General features: G+C 43.8%; 1 protein-coding gene across 5 annotated transcripts in view; it reads left to right on the top strand.

The window, feature by feature from the left end:
* The window catches only part of GSN (gelsolin), a 152,465-nt gene that overhangs the window by 118,639 nt on the left and 6,421 nt on the right, over window positions 1-27,405 (top strand). For all 5 annotated transcript variants that reach the window (XM_078641868.1, XM_078641869.1, XM_078641866.1 and 2 more), the window contains exons 10-15: window positions 2,779-2,912; window positions 3,650-3,740; window positions 18,715-18,885; window positions 19,421-19,595; window positions 21,633-21,754; window positions 25,271-25,348. In XM_078641868.1, coding sequence (XP_078497994.1) covers window positions 2,779-2,912; window positions 3,650-3,740; window positions 18,715-18,885; window positions 19,421-19,595; window positions 21,633-21,754; window positions 25,271-25,348 — 771 coding nt within the window. The remainder of the gene's footprint in view (window positions 1-2,778; window positions 2,913-3,649; window positions 3,741-18,714; window positions 18,886-19,420; window positions 19,596-21,632; window positions 21,755-25,270; window positions 25,349-27,405) is intronic.

Below are 27,405 nucleotides of genomic sequence, written 5' to 3'. Positions count from 1 at the left end.
GATCAATTTGACCTCCTCAACCCTCATCAATCAGGCTTCAGAGCGAAACATAGCACGGAAACAGCTATGACACACATAATTGACGCCCTCCAAATTCTGGATCGCAATGAGTCCTGCCTCCTCATCCTTCTTGATCTCTCGTCAGCATTTGACACGGTCAAACATGAGAACTTGCTGGAGCTGCTAAGTACTAGAATGGGGCTATCGGGAACTGTTCTCAAATGGTTTTCGTCTTTCCTTCCCAACCGGTCTCAGAGGTTCAAGATCGACAATGTACTATCTACACCTGTGCCTGCAGATCTAGGGGTTCCACAAGGATCCACCCTCTCCCCTACACTGTTCAACCTCGTTATGGAACCCCTCGCCACCTTGCTTCAAGCATCCAATGTTCAATTCCATATGTACGCTGATGACACACAACTCTACCTAAAGTTACAATCCCCGGAAGATATCAAACATCTGAATTCCACGCTTATTAACACCCAATCTTGGCTGGCCGATAATCACCTCAAACTAAATGCTCTGAAAACTGAGTTCCTACTCATCTCACCCCCGGCGAAAATCTCCACCACCCAAACCTGGCTCAACAACCTAACAGCACTCAATGTCCAACCTACCATCGTGGACTCGGCGAAATCCCTAGGCATCACACTCGACGCCAAGCTCGACATGCAGCAGCACGTCAGCAAAGCAGCTAATTTCCAAATTAACACGCTGAGGAAAATTAAACCCTTCCTCCCGGCCAAAGACTTCCAAACTGCTGTACAAGCTTTAGTCATCCCTCGAATAGACTACGGAATTGCGACCCTCAGCGGTCTCCCACTATCCACAACAGCACCCTTAAGAGCCTCCCTGAACGCTGCCGCGAGACTCATTACAGGCTCTAGAAAGCATTCGCACATATCCCCAGACTTAAAGTCTCTAAAATGGCTGCCTTTTGAAGCCAGAATACAGCTAAAAATTGCAACTATGACACTCGGCCGTGCACCACAAGGCACCCAACTACCTCGCTCAAAAGCTATCTATATCCGGAGGTTCGAGATCCAATAGGAGTACAAAAAATCTACTCATGAAACCTCGTAGATTCCGGAAAGTGAAAACTTACAAACGCTCCTTCTCAGGAATGGCACCCAGGATCTGGAATGCGCTCCCTCCTGAAACCAGGCTAATCACCTCCACTGCACTCTTCAAGAAAGAGGTGAAAACAATCCTTCTGGCCAAGATCTCCTGATCACTACAGATGTTGGTTCAGAGACTCTGCATTGCTTTGTACCACTGCTCAGCCTATCCCCTGGCACTATACTCGACTTGTTGGGGGCACTACTATGATACTCTCTTACTACCGACCAAGATATGATACACGCTGGTTTACTGATCCACCTGTACACCGTTGTAGTGGGATCAATGACTTGTGCTGTTCTATATTACTTCCTTACCTGATTGTATATGTATTGGTTTTATGTATGTTTTTATTATCCATGTTATTACCATGTTGTTAACTTTTATACTGTTCCCATTATCTCTGTTTACTCCTACTGCCCCTTCCCTGTCTTTGTGAAGCGCTCTGATATCTGTAAGGATCATGTTCGCGCTATATAAAACTTTGAATAAATAAAATAAATAAATAAATACAGGCTCCTGGACTTTTGCTGGAACTTGTAATGTGGATGTTAGAGAAGTAGCTGTACTCTTTTACCATTGCTTTTTCTAATATTAACTTACAATGTATTCTACCATATTGACTTGCTCTGTCCAAGAAAACTATGAATAGTGCAAAGCTCTGTAGATTGACCATTACAACAGTTTTTATGATTTACGTTTCTCTGATGTAACTCATGCAACATACCCTATGGATCGACGTGACGGGCGTGCTGGAGTTCTTGAGTTGGCAGATCAGTTCCAAGTGAGCAAGGCACAGAGTATTCCTGCTGCACTCTGCATGTAGACCCCACTGCGGACATATGATTGCTCCTGAACGTTCAAAGGAATGAGCATTACCAGAGTTAGACCGGACAGGAAAACCAAGAGCTGCCCTGGAAAAGTGCTCAAACAAGCTGTGTTCCTTTCCTCTTCTTGCTCTACATCGGTTTCAATCCATTCTCCCCCCCCCCCTCCTTGATCTTTTCTCAAACTCCCGCTCTTTGTTGCTTGAAGCCTCCATATGCCTAATGCGATTAAACCTGAAGAGCTGGGGTTAGCGACAGGGGCGCCAGCAGCGTCCCTGGGCACTGAAACCCGGCATGCCACGGCTTCAACGACTGGGTAAAAGTCCAGTGGAGTGAAAGGCCGGTCCAGCCCTGGGCTACCCCAGAGAAGTGAGCTTGGGCCTCTACAGCCTTAAAATGGGGTTCTAAAGAATGTGTTTAAAAGGAGGCTGGCAACAGGCAAAGCAGTGGGGTGTTCTGCAGTTTACCAGTGAGCGGTCTTGGCTGGAATAGACATACAGCGCGCTCATTCGGCGAGGCATTCTGTGCTGAATGAAATGTGCCTTGGTGAATCGGCAGACATTGGAGTAGCGCATTGAACTTAAAACGGGTAAATCTTGTTTGGCTGGAGCAAATACAGCAGACAGGGTTATTATTCATGATCCATTTTCGCACTGTGATACGTTTCGGTTGAAACCGAATAAAACTGAACACTACTTTCCACCAGTGTTTCAGTGCAGAGCCATGAACTGAAGAATATAGGAACTGTTCATTTGCACAGTTTTAGCTTTATTAGCATATTTTGCATGTTTTGTACTTTTCCCTCATGTGTTTTTCTTTTTCTCCCCTCCAGATCTGGCGTATTGAAGGTTCTGAGAAGGCGCCGGTGGACCCATCCCTCTACGGCCAGTTCTATGGCGGAGACAGCTACATTATTCTGTATGATTACAGCCACGGCGCAAAGAGAGGACAGATTATCTACACATGGTGAGTGTCGTTCCAATTCAGGGGAGTTTAAGGATCATGGCTGCCGCGGGTGTATCTCAGTCCTTCAGGGAGACCACCCAGACAGAGGACAGTGCATTTCTGTGAGATATGGTAAACTCTGTGGCCCCTCTTCACATTATACTGGGGTGCCCCATCACATTGCGTTGCGTCACCGGTGCTTGCCATTAGGCCCCAAGTCACAATATACCTTTTAAGCATGCACCTACAAATTTTATAAACTAAAATTCCATCTATGATCATTCTGTCTAACAAAGGCCAGTTGCCCCTTTACAAGTACAGTAGGTTACTGCACGACCATAAAGTAATCCGCATAATCTACCTAAGCTTTAGAACTTCTTGTTTTAGCATCTCCGCATTGTTTGATGCTGCCTCAGTGCCCCACAGCTTGTCCTTCAAGGGGGCTCTCCCTGTGCAAATCACTCGGCCCTGCAGATCCCATTATGGCCACACGGTGGAGCGTCAAGCTTAGACGTTATCTTCCAGCGAGAGGCTGCTACCTCTGTGCGAGAGCTCCTTGCATAGAGGTGCGTTCATAGAGGTTCTTGGGTTTGAAAGCTTTCAGGGGACACTCAACCCTGCATCTTTCCATGGAGAAGTTCTTACTGAACTCAGAAGTGCACATTTTAAGAGCCCGGATATGTGCTGTATTGTGGTCTGTGATGCATGATGTGTACTGTTGTTTTGATGGTTGGAACTCAAATAGTCTCTTCCTTCAGGCAAGGGGCGAGCTCTACTAGGGACGAGATCACTGTGTCCGCGTTCCTGAGCGCGCAGCTGGACGAGGAGCTTGGAGGTGGCCCAGTGCAGGTAACTAGCGTGGGGTCAGACTGGCATTGGGGGGGCACTGTGTTTAGAAACAACTTCTGGGTTTATAAGAACAATGTTAAGTGAACTCTGCTGATTCATGTTCCTGCTGGAGAGAGATCAGAGTTTTGTAGGAAGCAAGGAGAAAGAACCAGTCCTATGCTGGTCGCAGAATTGCATTTTATGTGGATAGCTCTGTGGATTTTTGCTTTTGTTATATGCTTTTCATAAGTTGCGATCCTAACCTAGAACAGTGGACTATGACCTGTCACTGGTCACTCTTTTTGATCTTGCTCAAACCTCCCCACTCAAAAAAAAAAAAAAAAAAAAAAAATAGTAAATGGTAAGAAAAGGCACATTTCCTCGGTTTAGTATGTCTTTCACTAATAAAAGTGTGTCCTCTTCTTGGATGGGTTCATGTGGGACAATCTTAAGTTCTCGATGCCTCTTCTGGAATAGTGATACTTCATTCTGAGTACACCGCTGACGTGTTCTGGAGGATTCGTTCAGGGTGTCTTTTCTGGAAGCCGCACCAGAAAGTCTTGTGCAGAACATGTGCTTATTTGTGTTTATGTAAGCGGGTGAGTGCAGTAGAGTTGACTTGGAATTGTTTTCGTGAATGGGATAGGGGTGAATGAGTAGGCAATGGCAGGAGTTTTGTTTGAAAGTTTTCATTTTTGTATTGTTTGGGTGTGTGACTATATGGATGAGTGAGTGTATGGCCGAGTAACTTGTTGGCCAGGCAAGTGAGCAGTGATACATGGTGAAACCAACTTTTCCTTCTTTGGGTTAATCCCCTAATGTGAGACCTGTAAATATGAACATCCAAGAGGAACCAGGACTTATTCATATTTTCTAACGGGGGGGGTGGGGGGGTGGGGTGGCGGGTGTAGGGGGCTACATTGGCAGCACCAGGCTAACACTCTGCACCACCGCTGCAGTGAATGAGGATGACCATAGCTGGCGGTCGAAGGTGACAGGAGAGATTTCAGCGTGAATCCTATGCAGTTTAGTTCCCTGTGTAGTAGTTATTGAATGCTTAAAGTGGGACCTCGTCTTTTTTTAGGTGAAACTATAAAGAGGTCACCGACAATGGGTGTCTTGACTCAGTGACTCATACTGTGATAGTCTTCTGAGTTTTTTTCCTGCTGTCTGGGTGCACAGAGAAGAATTTGAGGTGTGGTGCAGCCACCAGGCAGGGAGGCTAGGGGATGCTGAAATGAGGGCAGGGTGCATTGGGTACAGTTACACGTGTAGAAGGAAGTCCCATCATTGCAACCAACAGGAACCCACCTCTAGCTGTAGAGGTGGTGCAGGTCTAGAAGCAGCTCGAAGTGGAACCTTCCCCTTCTGCTCCTGCGATAGCCGTGCATTCCCTCTCCTGCAACCCTAGAAAAGCCGCCAGCACTGGGAAACACTCAGCCTGGCTGCCTGGCTTGCAACTAGAGCACACTGCCTGGACCAACCAACATAGGGCTAAAGCAATCAATCCGGATTTATAGAGCAGGTTTTCACTTTCATTGTTGAAAATGAGGGCGCCCCATTCCACTATGGAAATGCATTAACTGCCATAATCCATTATCATTCTAGCATGCATAGAAAATAGCGGATTCATTAATGTCTGGTCCTAAGCCCCATTTTCTTGTGTCGAATAAAGTAATGGCACCCCCACCAACATGGCATAAGTATTTAAATCCACAAAGGCTGGCATTGTCTGTCTGCCTATCTTGCAATTCCTGTATTTAGCAGAGGCCGTGATGGGGGAAGGGTTGAAATAGCAAGCGAGGGGGGTGGGTGGGGGAGAGGGGGCGGTTTGGGGCATCGGGTTGAGGAGCCTAGCAGTGACCATTGCATGGAGGAGGCTGCTAAGACCTCATTATACAGCTAATTTCCTATAATCAGAAAAGACCCACCAGTGAGTTGGTAATTAGTGCCGGTGGGCGCCACTAGCAGTAGTTTCAGGGCACCGGGACCCTCTGCCCGCTCCTGCACTGTTCTGGTCTCCACTAACCGACAGCTGATTAGTCCTTTTTTTATGTCAGACTGGCATAGGACTCGGGCAGCTAATACAGTGATCTTCACCAGTTCAGTGGATTGGCAAGTCTGGAGTCTATGAAACTCAATGGAAATAAAAGTAGGACTACTGATCCCTCTCCCAGGTCCCGGCTGGTGTGCATTCTGCTGAGTGTACAGCAGGTGGCGATGGTGAGGGGCTCCATGTGTTTGTGGGGTGCAACCAAGGTCTGTCTCCCTGCTGAATTAAAGTCCCTTTTCAGAAAAACGTTTTTTACCTCTTATTCTATTGTGGTCAGATTTATTCCTGCACCAGTGGGACAGAAACTTCTCTTAAATGATCCTACAGGACATTTGAGTGGGGCCAGGGCTCGAGTCTGGGTACCACGCGGGTGAATGGCGTCCCCCCCACTTATTTTACTGGGGGACGCCATTCCCCCCCCCCCCCGCCAAACAGCTGGACTTCACTCTTTGGCCTCTCTGGGACGAGGAGCTCGGCACCTTTCGTGACGTCACTTCCAGTCGTGGCGTCACTTCTGGTGACAGCGTCCACTCTTTAAATTATTATTTTTTTTTTTTACGACTTGTTCCCTGAATGGGGCCCAGAGACTGTTCCTCCTAACGGTTGGAGGTGCGTCTCCATGCCTAATGCGAGCTCCGCAGGTACACGCAGATTAATAAAATGGTCATTACCGTGTGTGCCGCCAGCCCATGTTTTAAGAGACAGGGGGGTCCCTGAGTTAGTGGAGAATGTGTTTGCAATAAATATAGCCTCAATAAGTACTATATTTTAGCAGATATCCAGCCAGACAAAGGCGATTTTAATATGCAAAATAATAGAATAAAACAAAAATGCGAGTGAACAGTGGGATACCAGCCTGTATCCATGAACCCACATATCAACCAGACTGAGTGAAAGACTCGGGCAGTTTGCAGTTGTTTCTATAAAGTAATACGCAATAGAGTAAACCACAATTATGAAAAGGTCACATTTACACATTACATATAAGAATCACTGTGTATAAGGTTGACAACTTTGTCGACGGTGTTTCGATCCTTAACCGAAGGATATAGGATCATCAGGACTTCTGAATACAGTGCCTGAAAACAATTGCCTGTAATTTATTTTATACAAGCCCTTGCCCACAGGGCTACACTGAACGCGTCAGGATTGCAAGAAAGACCAGTGAATGCTCTAGAATCGAGAGTCCGGAAACGCAGGATGAATGAACGTGATCTAAGAGTTTGGGCGGGATGAAGTTCCTCGCAGAATTGCATAATGTGCAGAAAGTACAGACCTCTGAATGGAGGTCTGAGTGTCTTGATCCCAGACTTGGCCTCGGTCTATCCAACATGCGCACTTCAGAGCCAGCACTGTAAAACAGATGAGGGATTGTAGGCACAGGTCCCCGGCCTCAAAATGAATGCTGGGTTAGCCTGCTCCAACCAATCCTTTGTATTCGCTGCAAGAATTTAACCACCTTCCTTCACTATCCGGCTCGTCCTTCACGAGACACACTGGCCAGCAGCATTTCAGGGAGTTTTTCGTTTCCGCGCTTCAGCGATTTTTATTTTTTTATTTTTTATTTTACTGAATGTAGTGACCCTGAACTTGACAATAGATGAAAATCAACTAAATGTGTGAACTTGTACAGATAGTTTGTTTTTGGATTGGAATGTGTATGAGGTATGAGTGAGCGGTTTGGTTGTGTCGGTTCTCTACCTAGGAATAAATGGACTGCAGTGTAGAAAATAATTTGTTTTATAGATCTCTGATGAAATTTATGTGTTTTTGATAGTTTTATGTTGAAAATTATATGTAAAAAAAAGTACTAATGAAAAAAATAGCTAAATAAAAAAATGAGAAAGTAAAAAGTATGTTTCTGGAATTTGGTTTTGCCCATGTTGGAATTCAGAATGTGAATCATTTGACAAAATAGAGAAGTCACGAGGGAGCTTTTCTCATAGTGTTGGCTGCTGCGTTGTGTGGCACATGAATTTAAAACTTTAAGCTACATTGTGGACAGGACTTCTCAGCTACGCTTTATTTAATATGGAGAGTTTAATATTGGATTAATTCAAGAACATTACAGTGAGAGCAGAACTTTCTTTGGAGCATCCCCAAATCTTATCAAACTTGTGTAAATGCTTCACATTTTAAATTTTGCATAGCTTATTACTCACCAATGTCTAAAGAGACTGACTGGTCTGTTTTCTCTGAACTTTCTTTCTCTGACTTGTGTACTCAACCAGACCTAATGTGGTGGGAGGGGCTGCCGCAGAGGGCTCTCAGCAAGCCTCAACATGCTTCCAGGGTTTAATCATGTGAGTCGCGCCCCTCCTTGGCCACTTGTCCCAAGAAAGAGGTAACTGTTCCCTCTCCAGGCCCACTGAACTCCAGAATCTCAAGCACGCCTGGAAGGAAGGCATATTTAGCTAATTTGTTATTAATCTCACTAGATGCTGTTGGCTTATTGGAAGGATCCGGCTCCTCAAATTGGCACAGTTTTTTTTGTGGGCAGAAAGTCTATCATTGGTTCATTGAAGGCAAAAGAGAAGATATGATTCGTGGTAAAAAGTAGGGTTGATTCAAGTGTCGCAGTTGTAATACTGTTTTTAAAAGTGACTGTCCAAGGTTTGGACTTTATGGCCATTTTTAAATGGGGTTGCCTGCATCCTGGAGTTCGTTACGCTTTAAAGTTTTTAATACCTGAAACTGGAGCGCCTTATAGGACCTGCAATAGCTGGGCATTGTGCTATACATTATTTTATGTCTCCTATAGACACCTCATCAGTGAAGCACACTTTTGTGAACCAACGAATTGTTTGGGAATCTCTAGGAATGTGTGGGTAATCAAAACATTTAAACTTTATATTGGGTGGAGTTTTTAGCCATCAGCAGAAATCAAGTTTCTGCGTTATCAACTGGCAAGGGGACTACAATGTACCTACACTGCCCGTTTCTCTGTCCCTGTCGTTTAATCTCTACAATATCTCCACTTTGACTGCACATTGGTGTTTGATGAAAGGGCGGTATTGAGAATTGGATCTCTTGCTGGACCAGAAAGGTCTGTTTTATCGATCCACCCAGCCATACTTCCTTTCTGTACATTTATCTGGGTAGAGAGCCTACACCTGGGATTGACATTCACTGCAGATTGCATGTGTGATCTTGGGTAGTTCTACTCTCCAGTAGTGGGGAGACCAGCCAAACAGAGCTGCAGGCCAATCTACCCTCTCTGATCTACACAGGAAAGCTTAAGTCTCTCCCCTTCCCCATCACCTCCCCACCAAAAATATCTCGAGGAGCTCCGTGTAGTACCACTCGTCAATGTTTGGTACCTTGTAGCTGTTGGTATGGGTGGGTGAGGCAGGTTTGGTAGGAAGGCAGAAGTCGAGGAATCATGACGTGGAGCAGTAATTGTAATACCGGGATTACCAGGCAAGACCACTTTCGGGATTTGTTCCTAAAAAGATATTTAAAATTCATTGACTTTTAGCTTGTCTACAATGTTTCTCTGGAACGTGAACTTTTCTGAATTTTCTTTGCTTCGCATTTTGAGTTAGTTCTCAGTTTGCATTTGAGCATTCTCCTCCACCGAAATGCCATGCTGTCGATGGTTTTGCATAAATGAAATGATCAGTGTGGTCATCCTTCACTAGCCGTCCCAAAGATCACTGTAATTATTATAAATGAATAAAGCTTGTGTGGCTTAGGACCACGTGCTATTGATTAGGAAATAATTCCAATAGCTTATTTCCTGGAGTTCTGCTGCAACCACAAACCCAGCGGCCAGTAATGTTCTCCCTGATAGAGAGGATGGCGGATGTCTTTAAATGGTCTGTAGCGATGGAATATTCGGGCGTTTCAAATGAGATTTGGATTCCGCGAGCTACCCTGTCTTCCCAAAACTAATTGTGGCTAGTAAGTGCTGTCTCTTCAGGGAATTCAAAGCACTAAGTGATGTTTGCTTCCCTCAGATAATGGACGAGGAAGTGAAAAGATGGCTGAGAAAGAGGACCCAATGTTTGTGTCCATCCAAATCTCCTGTGTACACTGCTTATGCACATTCATGTGCAGAGTCACAAAGGGGGTCTGTGCATTTCTGTAGATTTTCATTACATGTGTGCATCTAAAGCGGCTTGCATGGTCTGTGTGCTTTCATACAGGTGTCTGTACAGACGTGTAGGTGTGAGCTCTGCGCACGCACCTAGAGATCGATCAGAAGATGTGTGTATGCAAGAGCATAAAGTCGATGTGCGTGTATTTGGAGATGTTATAAGGTCTCAACATGCATGGCGTGATGATCGAAATGGTAGTTTAAATGCATTTGTCAATGTTCATAGGGTCAGCGAACACACACCTGAAGAAGTGTTCACCTGTCCTGTGTATAAGCCTGTGCATCTCGATATTAAAGTCTATGTATACACACACCACCGCCACTCGTTCTTAGATAAGGTCCTGGTGTGTGTATGCGTATACATGTGATTCAAATGTTCATGAGAAGTGTAATCCCACGCATACACTTCGAGATGGTATGCAGTTCAGTAAGGTGTTCATATTGTCTAAATGCACACATCTGTAGATAATAGTGGTGGGATAAACCTCCCCGCGAGGTAGCTGTCGTGCTTTACAAAACCCAGTATTATTATTATAATCGAGAGCGGTTTCGAAGATATGCGTACATGAATCTTAAGATGGTCATTAGGTCTGTGGTGTTCATCTACAGATGCTCAAGGTTTATACGAGCCCCTCAGACTACATAAGGTCTTTGTGCATGCATTTATATATTTTCTTGGGGTACCCACTCGTCCCTCACCCGCTCCCGGAGATGGTCTTCAGGTCTGTCTATTTTTTCACACATGTGCATTAGTTGATGTTTAGGTCTTGACATGCACCTGTAAATGTTCATAAGGTCTCTAGACGCATGCACTCGGCTGTTTAGGTCTGTGTGTGCATTTGTAAAGGGATCATAAGCCAAGGTCCCTGGTGTGGTGACTGTTTTGACTAGTGGCTTGGAGGAATAATCCTACCATGTAATATTGAAACCAATGGAGATTAGTTCTCACTCTGTGTCTGTGGGACCAAGGTATTCAGCTGGGAGAGGTTCTCTATATACAGCATTTATTCAGCTTACTCCTTGTTCTTGGGGGTTAAAGTGAATACACTGTAAAAATGAAACTCTGCCCTCCCCGTACCCCCAAAATATATCCCGACGACTCGCAATCTATTTATATGCCACTAGGCTGACCGTACTTTTTTTTTTTTGTGTATAGTTTCAAATATTATAGTAAGCACACCTAATGGTTAACATTTTTTTCCAATAAAAAGTAGATCCAAGTTAGCACTGTAGGCACAGCGGCAAGGCCTCTACTGGAGTATCCTCCATCATCCGGTCCTAGGAGCTGCTTACCAACATGGAATACAATGCAAGACCCCAATCCGAGGACAAGCAAATGACATTTATCATGTATACTGGAAAATGGCATATGGCATTTCTCATGGAGACATAATGATTCTTAAAGGAAATAAACATAGTACACTAGGAGAACTATTGTAAACAGAAGTAGGGGTTTCGTCAATTTAGAGGTAGCCTCGAGAATAACGCTGGATGTTAAAACATTTTTTTTTTTTTAGGGTGGTTGTGAATGCATGACTAGATCTCCCAGGAGAGTTGGACGCCAAACTGATTCAGTTTAATAGGATCTAAAACTAACGTGGTGCAAGCAAGGTTGAAAATCAGGTTGCAATGTCTATACTCCTAGATGTTGGTTTCTGATGCAAAAAAAATCCTCTGAGTAAAACGCTGGTTCTTGACCCATTTAGCGAAACTTACTTCGTGCATACTGCGGGTTTGCAATTGGGTCTCCGGTGCAACACTGGGTTAAACATCTGAGGAACTTGTGAAATTTGTATGATCTTTTAGAGGGGTAGTTTATAGGTGAGGTGGGGCCCTGCTGCACCATCAGGTGAGGACAGCAAAGGGAGTCCGGTTGCAGCGGGGAGCTGTAGGAAAACAATGCATTTTCGTTTTTAGACACCTCTGGCAAAGTGCTGGTAATAACCATTGCACGGTCCCTCCATACTTTTAGGTAGCGTCTTTCAGTGAAGGTGCCTTTTAATCAATTTGTGAATTTGGAAAGTGAGAGAACAGTGTCTAATTCAGGCAGGAAGTTCAGTTCACTGGGAGGAATGCATATTACATAAAAATGCCAACAATGGTTAACCTGGCCACATTGAAAGAATTAATCTTGCTATTGGCAGATCTGTAGCCAAGATCACGGGGCAGAGACGTACAAAGGACTGAGGTGAGTGTGAAGCGGGACTGCATAAAGGATTTGGAATAAGCAAGCAGGCGGAGGGATAGAAAAGATAATGAAGTGAGTTGAGAAAATAATTTTAAATGAACACCCAAAAGGATGGTGAAGATCGTGAGATTCGATAAAGGATCAGAAATGAGCAAGCGCAAGAAGCTTACTCCGGCACAGGGGGCGGAAGATGACACGATTTGAATAGATTTACCATAAGCATGCACTAGCGGATCCGACGACAGCCTGCTGCGTGATGAAGCATGCCAAGCACACTAAAGAACCAAAGAAAAACTGACAAGTCTCAGAAATGAGCGAACAAGTAGTCTACAGCGACTTTGAGGCGAAGAGCAGAACATTGGGTCGTTGCGTAGAGAGGTCATGGGAAGTAGAAACTATGTAACCTCAAGGCTGACTGTGGAAGGGTTTGTAAACAGGATGCCGGCAATTGATGAGAACCAAGCCTGAAACAGGAAGTTAAGTCAACCCAGATAGTGATGCTTGGAGGAAGTGAAAGATCAGCCCCACCCGACGAAATCTGGAAGGAGCTACTGCTGCATCATTCAAAGACCGTTTTACAGGGTAGATTGAAGACCAGGAAGACTTACTGTTTCACGAAGATGTGTGAGGAGTGTAGCGTGGCCTGATCATGATCCGGGACGGAAGGCTGCGGTTTGCACCGGAGCATCAGTAGAAGGAACATAGCATCGCGAAATCTACTTTAGTAAATGAAATACAACAAACTGTTGTATACTCCATTAGTCAATGTTGGACTATTCTAATGCATGTTACCATGAAGTCTTCTTTAAAGTACTTTTGAGAGAAACACGTATATTCTCTCAAGGATTCAGATGGGTAAATATTGCTAAGCTGGACCTGTAAACGAACCATCTTTTTCTGACCTGGAAAGGGCGCATCTCGTGTATATGCAGATAGGGGCTTCTCGCCTCTAGTCCTCACCTTCCACCTACTCTCGATACAGCCCGTACTTGGTCTTTAACTCTACTGTCGCCTATGTGAGACAGATGTAAACTGGTATTTTGTTCTGTCCCTTTCAGTCTGTCTCCACCATTATGGCACATGGTTTCTTAATACAGTTACCTTAGAATTGTCAGATTTTTCCTCCTAAAGAACGCTGCCATTTATGGGTCGCCAGGGGTTCCAGCAGGGAACCCTGGTTTGCTCCTTACAAGACCGCTCGCACTGCCAGTTTGCGGCCCCTTGCCTCAAAGGTGGCAAATGGCAGCACAAGAAACTGAAATTAAGGAGGACCATCTGAGCTTTATTTTCAATAGCCTGAAGAGACACTTGTTTCAAAATAATGTAACAGTGTAAAGGTATTAAGACAATGTTGCCACCCAACAACTTTTTTGGCCTGGTGGCTCCCATGAGTGGCCCTTCAGATTACTGCGGAGGTTGGGCCTGAAGACGAAAAAACGGATCCAAAATGGACATACCCACATTACTGATGCTAGTAGAGGGGACCTGGTGAAAGCAAGACTTCTAAAAGGGAACTACAGCAGAGGAAGGGCTGGACCGGCCTTTTATTCCACCGGGCATTTCCCCTCTGGGCTAGAGACATTCATAGCCCTGGGTCCCAGCTGGTGTCTGTAGCATTTCCCAGCTCCCCGGGGTTCACTGCAGGAGGATTGGGGGGGGCTTCAGGAAAGTGAGGAGAAAGAACTCAGAGTAGAAAAGGAGAGGGATAGAATGGATCGATGGAAAGCGGTAGCACCAAGACAGAAGAGCAGCTTTTGGATCACCATTCCAGCTCAGAGCAGAGACCAGGAGAAGAACCGGGGAATCGGGAAGGAAGAGCACACTCCAGTAAACTGGTGAAAGGCAGAGACACAAAGTGTGTGTGTGGGAGCATGTGTGTGAGACAAAGATAAAACTGAGCTGAGAAATAGAGACTTGTGAAAAAGATGTAAGATGGTCGAGGGGTATAAGAGCAACTCAAAGTAGAGCAAAACTGGAAAATGGGTGTGAGCGCTGTAAGGTGATTGAAGACGGACCGACGCGGTAGACTGGTAAGAGGGTGTGGTAGACTGGTAAGAGGGTGAGACTAAGACCAGTGAAATGGAGATGGGCTAGAAAGAGTCAACCGAGTTGAAGGGGAAAACCAGGTGGGAAATAGATTAAGGGACTGCGGAGGTGGAGACAGTTGAGTGAGGCGATGGAGTTGGGTACAAGACAGCTGAACAGAGAAGACCTAGGAATAGACTGGTAAGAGGGGTGATGAAGAGAAGCAGGTTATGAAAAAACAGGTGGGATGGGAAGGAAGAAAAGTTTACAGATGAAGGTGATGCAAGAGGTGAATAAGCCACAGGCAAGGTTGACGGACAGAGGTGGGACACAGGCAGGAGTGAGAAGAAAGATTGGTGAGAAATGTAGCCAAGAGCAAGGATTAATGTCAGTTGATAAAGACAGGTGAGAAAATGATGGCTGAGCTGGGGCAAGAAAGGGATGGGTGGTAAGGAGTCCGTAGCTAGTGCGTAAGACACCGAAGACGGGCGGGGGGGGCAGGTGAAACAGACCAATGATATAGAAAAGGAAGACTATAAAGATGACCAGATGGAGAAACCAGAAGAGAAAAATCGCGAGGAAGACTGCAAGAGTGATATGAGAGGTTAAGCAAAGTAGAGGAGTATTTTGGAGAGAATATGTATCTTTATCCCGCAGACTTTTTCCCCGCAGGGAATCACAATGCAGTCGTTACAACGACCGCGTTGTGATTCCGCATACCATTACTCCACAAGTCTGAACAATGACTTGTGGAGGGTGGCGCTGGAAGTTGGAATAGTATAATTTACTATTCCAACTCCAGTCTGTGTGGATACTAGGGAAGGTGTTGGATTTTAAATCCAACACCTCCCCCTCTGCAAGTCGTTGTTCCGACTTGCGGAGTAATGGTATGCGGAATCATAACTCTGTCGTTGTAACGACTGCGTTGTGATTTTCTGCGGGGAGAAAGTTTCGGGGTAAATGTTTACCTTTTGGAGAAACTGGCTTCCAAGTATCTGCTCTTTACATTCTCTAGGAAGAAATGAATGAAAAGGATCACACACCTATCTTGCCAACCACCTGACTTGCTTTTCCCCATCTGTGTTTTTATACAAAATAGGTGATGTAAATTTTCAGTGAACATCCATACAGTTTTGCATTCACTAGACTCTTATAGCCTTCTTCAGGTGAAAAACCATATATTCAAATTTGATTTGAGTTTGAACAAGTCAGAGTATGTTCTCTGCCTATTCCTGTACAGACTAGAGCACCTGGCACTTCATGTATAAGAAAAGGTGTATTGGATGTGTTTACAGTGGGATGGTGGTTGCCTTCCAGTTGGCCATGGAGCCAAGCCCATATTAATTGAACCCTGCATGTTTTATATACGTTATCTTGATGGAACCAAGTGGCAAAACTGGCTAGCAAGTCACGCTACTGCACCACATCAAACATCAGCAGGCTTAAACTGTTGCAAGTTGAAAATTCATCTGAATTCACCATTCATTTAAAAATAGATGATTTGGCAAATCAAAATCCAGTAGAGCATCCTACTGGCATGATCAGGGATTTGTAAAGCATGCTACTCACCTGTGAAGGCCTCAAGACGTTGGGAGGGATTCGGGGGGGGGGGGTGGGTGGAGAATCCATCTAAGTGATCATGTGGAGATCAATTACTGCCTTGAATGCACCCAGGTGGGCAGTGAGTCATGGTACTTGATACTGGTTGAGCTTTTCATTGCAAACTATTGAGCACTCGTAATCACTTTCTAAGCCGTGCCATTCTAAAGTGCTATCTTATCTACTGCAGCACCCGAGGACGCCTTTGTTTAGCTATTGAAGAATCTACTGCCAAACATGTTTCCCAAACTTTTAGGAACAAGAATGGTGCACCAGAGAACTCCAGAAAGCTTCCAATTTTGTCAAAATTAAGTCCTTTATTTTTCAAACTCTAAAGCTTCAGCCAAACTTAGGATCCGACACATCCACTCCATATTGATGAACTGATCAGTTTTTGATTAGATCAGAGTTTATTGGAACATTTCACAAGAATTCCTTGAGCTCCTAGAGTAGAAACTACAATCTATATTACTCTTTAAAGTGAAAAATGTATTGTCTGATGCTTAGGAGCACCCCACCCCCATAACCTTTTTGTTGCAAGAACGCTCCTCTTACCTGTTGGCTTTAGATTAAAGTTAGTTGTCGCCTACATCACTTAAAGTACATTTAGGACTGCTTTAACTGTATGTCGAAGTAGACTGTTGGGGTTCTTTAAAAGACTTCTTGATGGTGAAAAAATACCAAGGACTTGATAAGAACATTCCTTTCAACAAGGGATTCCAATGTGTTTGTTATTGTAGGAGCCCAGCCCTGTATTGGAACCAGTGCACAAATGACCATTCACGTTGAATACAAGTTGACGGAATTAGTCAGATGGCAGAGTGGGCAGCAAGGGGGATCACGCAAATAGTTGACCTGTTTTGTCATAACGGATTTGCACAGTTCTCAGACCTACGAGATGCATATGGGCTGGACAATAGAGGGTTTTTAAGTATTTACAGCTCAGGAGCTTCTTCAAAAACAAGGTGGGAGGTCCCGCAGGCTTTGATAAAAGTGAAATAATGGAGAAAATTAAGCTGATGGGGATCGCACAATTAGGTCTTTTTATGCAATTTTGTTAAAGGGAAGGGTGGATGATCTGGAGATATTTAGCATGAAATGGGCAGAGAAATTGGGAGATGAGAACACCCTATTCCTCGAGTCCCTGAAATTAGGACGTACAATTTTGAGTGCAGCCCCTTTGCAGTCTCAGCATTACAAGACACTATTCTTTATTATACTCCGGCGAGGATAGCAAAATGGGGTGGTAATACAGGAACTACCTGTCCCCGATGTGATTCATTGGCGGCGGATAGCATACATATTTTTGCAACTTGCCCTCAATTACTCATTGATTAAAGGGATGGAGGGGTTTCTAACGAGATCCTTGGATATACAAATTACTCTTACACCATCTTGGATTCTGTTAGGAGTGGGTAAGGGGGAGCAGGAACAGTATGCTGAATTCCTATTTGTTGCTATGGCTGTTTATAGACTGACAATAGCTAGGGCTTGGCAAAAATCCCCCAGCATTTCAAACTTGGTTGGCAAATCTGTTATATTCGTATATTGAGAAAAATATCTATGCACGGAAGGGGAGGAAGGTGTTTAGGTACAAGGATTTGGGAGCCCTTAAGTAAATGGAAGGAGATGCAAAGCAGTGACTAATAGAACATTTTCCCCCTCTGGTTTTTTTTAAATTTATTTTTCTCTTTTTTTTTTTTCCCTCTGCTTTGTGTTTTTTTTTTGATTGAAATTTTAAAAAACCCTGAATATTTTTCTATCCAAATAGGTAAAGGAATGACAACCTGTTGAATGATGTATTGCATATGTATCTGAGATCTGATTTGTGAATTAAGGATTAAGGAAATTTGCAGTTAAAGATTAACGTGTACAGGAAAGTGTGCTTAATTTGAATAAAAAAAAAAGATGAAAAATGGAAACAAGGCAAAAGAGAAACAAGACAAAAACAAAAGCAAAAAAGTAGGGACAAAGGAAAAAAAAGAACATTCCTTTCAACCAGGGATTCCAATGTGTTTGTTATTGTAGGAGCCCAGCCCTGTATTGGAACCAGTGCACAAATGACCATTCACGTTGAATACAAGTTGACGGAATTAGTCAGATTACTGGGAAATTCGGCTACTGAGTATTTTCATTGCAGTGGAGAAGTGTGGCTCAATGGTTAGAGCGGCAGACCCTGATGCTGAGGTCTGGCCCGGGACCAGGGTTCAATTCCCGCCTCGGCGGGTCTTGGGCTCAATTTCCTCGGACCTGATAATTTCTCGCCTCCGTGCCTATTCTAATCATGGGTCCCACTCTGCAACTCTGGGCAATAGCTTGCTTAATCTCCAATGGCCCACACAGCGCTGGGATGCCTGGCTTCACCTTGGGGGTGCCCAGGAGTGGATATTTCACAGGCAAAAGCCAGGAAGGGTTACACGGCAGTATGTGTTACAGCGCCAGGACACCCCAGTTGGGGTGTTAGAGTGCTTTACAAGTACAAATTACATTGCAGCAACATAGATTTGTGTTCATACTGTCACAAGACACTGCTGTTATGCTACAGACTCCAGAGATGTGGGGCAGGTCACACTTGAGGAGGTAATTGTGACTGTGCAGTACTTTGTAGCAGGGTGCTGGCGCATGAAGCTTTCTGCACCACTGACTAGACGTCGAATCGCGTCTCATGACTGTCCACCCATTGGCCAATTCCCACAAAGGGAAACCTTTACAGAAAGCAAGTTAAGATCTTCAACTCATTTAGATTTCTGTTATAGAACAGAAAGTTAACATTTCTGCAAAGAGTGCTGCATTAGTAAGAATTTTAGACTGCTTAAAATGTGACCCTTTTAGGACATTTGCATTCATACAGTTTTTCTTGCGGTATGCAATGGTTAAGATGTGTTCAGGTCTGAGGATAAATGATGATTTTCTGTTATCATGTTAACTGCTGTACTTCTAAAGCTGTTACAAGGCCCTGTCCTTGATGGGGAAACCTCTACCAAAATTATAATCTAAGCATGCCTGCCATCTTTCCTTTCTGCCTTGACAGGTGCGGGTGGTCCAGGGCAAGGAGCCAGCCCATCTCCTCAGCTTATTTGGTGGAAAGCCTTTGGTGGTATACGAGGGTGGAACCTCGCGGGATGGCGGTCAGTCCGCACCTGCAGAAACGCGCCTGTTCCAGGTCCGCGCCAGCTCTTCTGGCTTCACTCGAGCAGTTGAGGTAGGTGTTTGCTTGGTCTTTGCTTCCTCCATATTACTGAAAACTGATCTCCATGCCTTTGTGGCCTACATTCCTCTTTTCAGAAGCATCATCCGGTTTTTAAACTGGGGATGCTTGCTGAATATTTGAGCACTGCAATGGTGGTCTGTGTAAATGAGCACTCTTCTCAGCATAAGGATAGTTTCCTCAGACTTCCTTATTAATATCCTCTTTGAAAACAGGAGTCAGTTTTCTCACTCCTCTAAAGCTGTAAGTTATTCATTTGTACTGCAGCTTTTTTGTAGGGTGAAGTGCGTGGACTGTACATGTAACTTGTGACTGAGCTCCAATTAAATAAAATCCACAACTTTGGCAATGCAATCTATTTTCATAAATGTCTTACCTTTGTTGTAAAATTTGCTGCACTCAAACGTAGTTACCAAACGTAATGCACGTGGTTTGATTATCTGTGAATTCAATGCTAGAGCTTACTTACAATGCAACTGTGTTGTAGATCTAATGTCCTGTGGAATACATTTTTTTTCCTCTTGTCCAGGTGGATGCCACTGCCACTAATCTGAACTCCAATGATGCCTTTGTTCTGAAGACCCCATCCAACGCCTACATTTGGATGGGTCAAGGAGCCAGTGATCCTGAGAAACGTGGTGCCCAAGAGCTGACTAACATTCTTGGATTGCAGGCGTCCTCAATAGCTGAAGGTCGCGAGACAGGTAGGACTTTGCAGGGACATGAACGATCCAGAGAGCCACTGATTGATCACTTCCAGGGCAAACATTGATTCTTAAGTGGCGATTAATTTTCGTTTTAAACTAAAGTGGTGCATACATTTATCTTCAAAGACTTACTTCTAGATCGGCTAGTCCAATTATTATTGGAATAAAGTAAATTTGTGTTTGAATATGGTACTCACAGATGGACCCTGCCACATTTCTCAAGGGTATGAACTCGTAATACAAAACGTTAGCTTCCACTCTCCTTTGGCGCATGCATTAATCTGAATTGACAGTCTAGAACATGACTCTTAATACAAGAAATATTAATTGCATTGACTAGAAACAAGATTTTCTTTTGTTTTTGAGAATGTGTATGTTAGAGGGCCAACTAGTTCTATGGTTTGTGAACCAAGGGGACAGTAATGCTAATATTGCCCGGCCCCAATGTTGTGTAAAGTGTTAAACTAAAGCAACAATATATTTCCTACTTTACATTTGCTTTCTTATGAACTGGTTGTCCTCTCCACCAAAACTTGAGGAGCCTTTAGAAGTGTGGGATCACGCAGTGAGGGATTTTGATTGGATTTCGTGATAGTCACCATAATTCTCTCCACCCCTTTTAGGAGGTTCCTTCAAAGCAATCTTGTTTAGGAAGCTCACAAAAATGTTGTACATGCTAATATTTGACCTTGTTATCCTTATTTATAAAGATCTAGCGGATTTTGTATAAGATTACCCTGAATTATCACTGGCCAGAACTTGCCAGAAGATGGGTTCTTGCACTATATAGGGTTATAAACCATAAAACTGCAATGAATTCTTTTTTTTTTTTTTTTTTTTTTTTTTTTGTGTTCAAGCATCTAGTTGATTCATGAGGCCCAACTGAGACTTTGATATGTTTTGAAATGTGTAGAATCATTTGATTTTAAATATGCAATCTAGGTTTTGCAAAAATGCGTTTGCTTTAGTTCTTTAACCTATCGACTCTAGAGACAAAGACTTCTTGCCTTGTTTCTAGCAGATAATTTTCCCTTGGTAATCGTTTACCAAGGGAAAACTCTCTGCTAGAAACATCCCAGACTTTGAGCGAGTCATATGTCCAACGCTTAGGCAACAAAAGCTCTGCCAAGCATATGAAAGCTTATAGTTAACATTCGGTATTGATTATTCAGGAGGGAAAAAGGAATGGACTACTTCAAACAGAGGAAATATAGAGCATATGGTAAATATTCCTGTCGGGGGCGTAGGCTGGGAGCTTGTAATTCTACTGATCTTGGAATCGATGTAGTATAATATGCATGGTTTATTTTGTATTTAAGGTGATAGATTTGTCAATGCTTATCATGCAGCAGTAATATTCTAAACCTCCAGCATTGTCACTAAAGTTAAGAGGCATACTTTCTAAAACAAAAAGGTAGTCTAAGCAAGATTGAAAGGACCAACCGGGTCAATGCCAATCTTGGGAGAAGATTGGCATTGACCTGGTTGGTCCTTTAAATGTTCTTCCGGTTTCTTCAAGATTTGCAATTGTTGCCATTGATTACTATTCTCAGTGGCCTTAGATGTGTTTCATTAGTGATCCCAACTCAACGAATGTGATTGACTTTCTTAAAGATTTATTTCTGCGTGAAGGCTTTCCCTCCACCATTGTGAGTGATAATGGCGTACAGTTAGTCTGTCAAGAATTTGAGATGTTCTTGAATCAAGGGGGAATATGATTGTCAGCAACTTTGAATAAAAAACACAGTTCTGTATTCCTTCACTAAGTGTTTACCACTTCAATTATGTTCATCTTGGACCTTGCACCTGTTCCCTGACGGTAGGATATGTCTCCTTTAAATTGTCCAAAAGATTTTTAAGCTGCTCTGAACCACTTGGCCAAGTTATAAAATGCCATACATAAAAGACCATACATGTGATATTTACCCACACCAACATCTGTATTCTATTTCTGCGTGCAGTCTGAGGCTAAATATATGAAATGTCTGACTACTCCACTTGCGTGATGCGTCTTTTTTCTGTTCTGCTTTGCAGATGATTTCTGGGAAGCTCTTGGTGGAAAAGCTGCTTATCGCACATCATCCCGACTGAAGAGCAGAATCAATACACATCCTCTGCGACTCTTCGCCTGTTCCAACAAGACTGGACGCTTCATTGTACGTTGGTTCAGAGAATGAAAATAATTACTTTATCTTAAAGCAAGCACAACTTTGTGCTAATTAAGAACTTTTTACATGATTGCTTGCCAGACATGTGTAGATCTGGCTGTACCATCCTAAAACCTTGCCTCATCCCATTCCACTCGGTTGTTGATGAACCACAGACGATCATGATGTGCGTAAGAACAAATATTTTAAGAGCAGGGGCTGCATTTAGAATTCTGCATTCCTGGCTCTAAATCACATTCGCAAACACAAGGAGATGATGGACGGAGCGCTGAAACTTTTCAGACACTCGCCCTCCGTCACAGATCTCGGTTGAATCATCATCGTTCTTTAGCTCACTTCCCCACCCCAGTTGACACCGCTATATGCAAAACCGGGAATAGTCCAGCCCAAACTGCCCAGCCATGTCTTCCCTGGACAGGAAACAAGCATTCTGGGAATGGTTTCGGGCTAACAGCCCTCATCAGCCAGGCTAGCTTGAATCCAATGGCAAAGCGAACAAGGGACATTCCCATTTTATCCGAATACGGATACAAAAATGAACAGTCAAACGCACACACTTTTCAAATATTTGTCAAATGAATAAGCATCTCTTTCAAAACCTCTTACTCTTATCAGTCACGTATTGTAGTTTATTTTTGTTAAACGTCAGAAGCTAAATGTGTTACCTGAGAACCTCACCACTCCTCAATTTGAAAGATAAAGGAATAAACAAGATAAGGCATATGTAAAAGTAAAGCGGGAAATCATCTAAAGTCACTGGCACACGGGGGACGAAATTTTAGATGCCCACCTTTATTTTCTTTGGGCATTCATTGTTTTTTCTCCTCAATAAGTAAATGTCTTTCTGCTTTCCGCAATGATTCACATACTATGTTTGCTTATGACGTGCTTCAGGTATGTGAATTGTTCTTACTCACCGGTCATCAGAGCAGCACGTGAGTGGATTATCAGCAGCCAATGACCATCTTATCTGCTGAGCCAAGTGCCGGATACAATTTTTTTCCCTTGCTCTGTTTGAGGTGCCTTTGTTGTGACTCATCCTTTATGGGTTATTGCTTCAGCACCTTGTTAGATATAGCAAGAATTAATCATTTGCACAGTTAAAAGGTGCAAGTACGTAATAGTCACATAGGAAAAAGCTTTGGCTCCCTTTTTAGGTCGAGCTGGTAAACTGCATCCAAAGGATGCAGGTGTCCAGCTGGAGACCTAATGTTGCCTGTCACGAGGGGAGGAGGACAAGAGGGTGTTACGGCGTGAAAGGCAGGTTTGGGTGCGCGCACGTCCCGTCCCGCACACATGCGCGCGCATAGACAGACACTCGCTCACACCCCCCCTCCCCCACAGTAACACACACGCACTCCAAGACACATACACACACATACACCGCCCCCCCCGCACGCGCACACACATGCCCCGCCCTCCCAGCTCAGCAACCCACTCACCGGCTTACTCTCCTCAGCTGCAGGACCCGGCAGCAGGACTCTTCTTCCCTCCTTCAGCACCGGGGCGCAGGGTAGGCTCCTGCCTGCTCCGGTGCTCCAAACAATCGCGGCTCTTTTGTGGGAGGCGGGGTAGGCTCCCGCCCTCCTACTTCCTGTTTCCGGTTGTCGCGCCGGCCTGCCTGACTTCCTGGTCGCAGGCCGGCTGAGTGATATACCGTTTTTACCCGATCACAACAGAAGCGCAGCTGTCTCGTGGCGCTGAAATGACAGGTGCAGTTGAAGCCTAATTGTACACGCAGGCATGCTGGTGTAATCTCTAATGGGATTTCAGATTAGTGCACGGATTTAGCTGAGGTCTCCGTGCTCGGGACCTGCTGCTTAGTGACCCCGAGCAGCACACGTCACGGAAGGGTCCCTTCACTGTGTGCGTGACTGTGTTTACACGAGCCTGGGCGCCGTGACTGTGGCAGGGTGGCAGGTCTTCCATGCAGTGCACAGCCGGGGTCTGGCGGGGACGTGCAGGCTGTGATCAATTTTACGTCACTAAGCGCCTGGAATACACAAGTGATTCCCCGTCGAAATACAACGCGCGTGCACTGTATGGGATTTCATTGCTGTTCTGTTTGTGGAAATCAGCACTTCGGCTTGTGTGTTTTTTCCCCATTACTGTGCTGACCTGTTACACCGACGTGCTCACTCGCAGTGCGCGCGCCACCACTCGCAGTGCGCCCGCCCCCCGCGCCCCCACGTAGGCAAACGTTCCGATGGGGGTTTCCTTCAACTGCACTGTTGTGAAGCCTCTCACACCACAAATTTACAGACAGGAGGACACTGTCGCAGTCTTGCAGCTTTGCCTGGTGCATGGAATTGTCAGTAAAGTAATGTTTTGTTACATTCCGCAGTCATAGCATTTGTAATAGCAATACATCTAAGTCATGTAAATACAAAACATATTGCATTACAAATGCTATAGGTATCACATTTGCGAAAGTTATAACTATTGGCATTGTAAATGACAAAGCTATTATTTTCGCTATTTTCAAAAACACATAAATTAAAACTTTGGCATTTACAATACCAATAGCTCAAACTTTCCTAATGCGAGACCTATTGCATTGCAAATGCTTGTTATTTATCTATGCGCATGCGTCTCGACTAAAAAAATACAAAAAATGATTTTAAAGGGATTTTTGAAAGTAAGAACCCCTCAATTCGGCAACTAAATGGAGACAGACTGACTATTGGAGATGTGAATGCTTTCAAGGGGGTTAGTAAAATTATAGTATGATGAAACTTCCCCCACATGGGGAATTTGACTTCCCTGTAAATAATGGTTAGGTGAAGTGGAGAGTCCACCAGCAGAGCAGCTTTGTTGGGGCTGACTAGAATAACGAGAGCAAAATATGTTAAGAATGAAGAGTGTTGGATGACATGGTGGGGGTGTGGGGGGCGGCAGCGAGTGGGTCCTTTGCCCTTCCAGTGTTGTACTGTGTCCCTAGCTGCACATTGGACTTAAGGGACCATAATTATCTTAATTCCTCCACCTCAGTGATGTGTTGCAGACTGTGGAGAATCAGATGGCTCCTCTGTTAGAAGCACGTTTGCGACGGACCAGGCGCTGTAGTCCGGCCCCCTTCGTAGAGTTGGGAGACCCTGCTATGTTTACAGGCGTGCTGCTCATCTCCTTTCCTGGAAAGCAAATGTGCTTAATGCACATGGGGCTGTATTTCGTTTTTAAAAAACAGACTTGCGTTGGGGAAGAAAATACTGCATAGCAATGTGCATGTTTGCAGAGGGGAACCTGTCCTTGTGCTAAAAGTAAATGTTGCTGAAAATGAATGGAACAGCCACATAGTTTATTTGACCAGCGTGGTGAGGCTTGGAAAGCCACATTATGGCCTCCCTCACCTCATTGGCTTTGCCGCCCAGTCTCCAAACCTTCAACTGGGCCCAGGAGATGGCTCTCCAATAGCTAGTGAATGAAGGACACCCAAGTAGACTGAATTAGTTAACATCTTGCATTTATTTCGTATCTCATCACCTGGTGCCTCATTTGTTCCAGATTGAAGAAGTTCCCGGAGAAATCACACAGGATGACCTTGCTCCCGATGACGTCATGATTCTAGACACTTGGGATCAGGTATGTACCCGTGTACACATCCGGGAGACTGTTGTACAAAACTGGCAAATATGTCCACCAAAGTGCACATAATAAATATTGATACAAAGTTGTGCCATAGAAGTGTCTAGTAGCTGAGTGGTTTATTTAACTGAGCACAATGTCATGTTTGCAGCTTGAAATGGCGTGATGTACTATTTGATGTGTGATCACTAATCCTCAATCAAACTCTTCCTTTTGAGAGCTTACAGTCTGTTTGTGTTTGATTCTGTTAGTATCTTAAACCTGTGTGTTGATGCAATATAATGGAAGATCTTTCAAGTAATTTGCAATATTGTTGGGAGCGAACTACAAAGTGGTGTAACTTCCAGAAAGTATGGTCTAATGTTAAAAAAACAAACCTTGCGCACATACTTTCCAAATTTTAATGGGTAATGCTTAGTGTTGTAACTGATTGTAAGAACAGTGTCTACATTTCCATCACTTGGCAAAAATGCTACCTTTATTCTCATTAATAAAAGAATTCTCCATTTGATAGTATTAAAGTTCCACCATTGTAGATCTTCAATACAATAAGCGGTTATTGCTGCTTTATGTATAATTTTAAGTGTTCATTTTTCATGAACAGACCTAATGATTATTATCCAAAGGACAGAGAAAAAAACGTAACCAATCTAGGTGGCTTTATATGCTTTGCTGAAGTAGAGTTTAATATCCTTTCTTACCTTCTGCTTTTAAATAACTGTGCAAAGGTCTTCAATGCCGGGATTTGTTTTATTCCATTGAATTCCAGATACTTCTCACAGGGGGATATTGACCCAGATGATGTATATAAGTGTTTAATTTTGTGTTTCCAGGCTGGTCCTTCACATCAGTCTAGAAGGCCACTACATTGCAGTTTAAGTCACGTGTTGGTACCAAACTTTACAGCACAGTGACTTTGTATAGTTACTTTAAAATGTTTTGTGTACACATTTTGAGGTGGGCATGGTACATAAATACCTAATAAGACTAGTATGTTAAATGTAATTTGAGACCAATAAAGTGAAAGAAGGTGCTTTACACACATTAAATGTGTAATCAATGCAAGAGATGTGGAAAAAATCAGCAATTGATGAATTGTGGCCAAGCACATGGAACCCCTTAGAGTGAATGAAAGTAACAACTGGTGTAGAAGTTTCTCTGATTCTGTATAGGCAGGAAGATGGAAAGCCAGAAAGGGCCTGGGGACTCTTAAATTTAATTTACTTGTTTGTTCAAACAATAGTCCTTGATTTTAGTTGTTGCAGCGTCGAAAATATATCAGGTAGTAGTGACAGGGCAGCCTGCAACATGCAATGTATAGGTTAAGCATTTTTGTCGGGAAAGACTTAATCCCATCAATTTCCAGACTCAATCTTTGTGAAACATGGAGAATTTACAGATGCTCAGTATAACCTAAAATACCAATATGTAAAACGGTGCATTAGGTTCCCACTATGGTTTCTGGGGTTATATATAAGCCATAGTACCTTTGGTATTTTATCATATTACCCCAACCCTCTTTGTCTATGTAAAATTACAATTCTTCATAATGTACCTTGGAGATCCCCTCGTTATTAGATGTGTAGTATCACGCTTATCTCACTGCTTCATGCAATAGTGTTCCAAGTTTGTACCTGCCACCAGTAAGGCATTCATTTATTCTTAGCTGAGCCGGAAAGCAAATGTAATGTAACCCTAATGGTGAGAATACCATGTTAGATTCTTCCAAAATGGTGGACCGGTAGAGCTCAACGTTTAGTCACTGCATTAAGTCACTGTCAGAGTAGCACCATTTTAGCTGGTGTTCAAATGTGTTTGTGGCAGCATCAAACGAATCGCTGCATATAGTATTATTTTAAATGTAAACCTGCTGTAAGTGAGCTGGCTCTGAATTTCTAACTGCATTTTAACAGATCTAAAAAGTAAATATTCCAAAGTCCATAAATATGCTACAGAATAGCTACTGAACAGTCTCTTGACACTCTGGACGGCTTATGAACTTACTCTGTCCTACGAACACTGGTACTTAGGTCGCTCATTTTGGGTACACACTC

Source organism: Lissotriton helveticus, chromosome 5_1, assembly GCF_964261635.1.
Source record: "Lissotriton helveticus chromosome 5_1, aLisHel1.1, whole genome shotgun sequence".
Taxonomy (NCBI): domain Eukaryota; kingdom Metazoa; phylum Chordata; class Amphibia; order Caudata; family Salamandridae; genus Lissotriton; species Lissotriton helveticus.
This window is presented reverse-complemented; position numbering and strand designations above follow the sequence as displayed.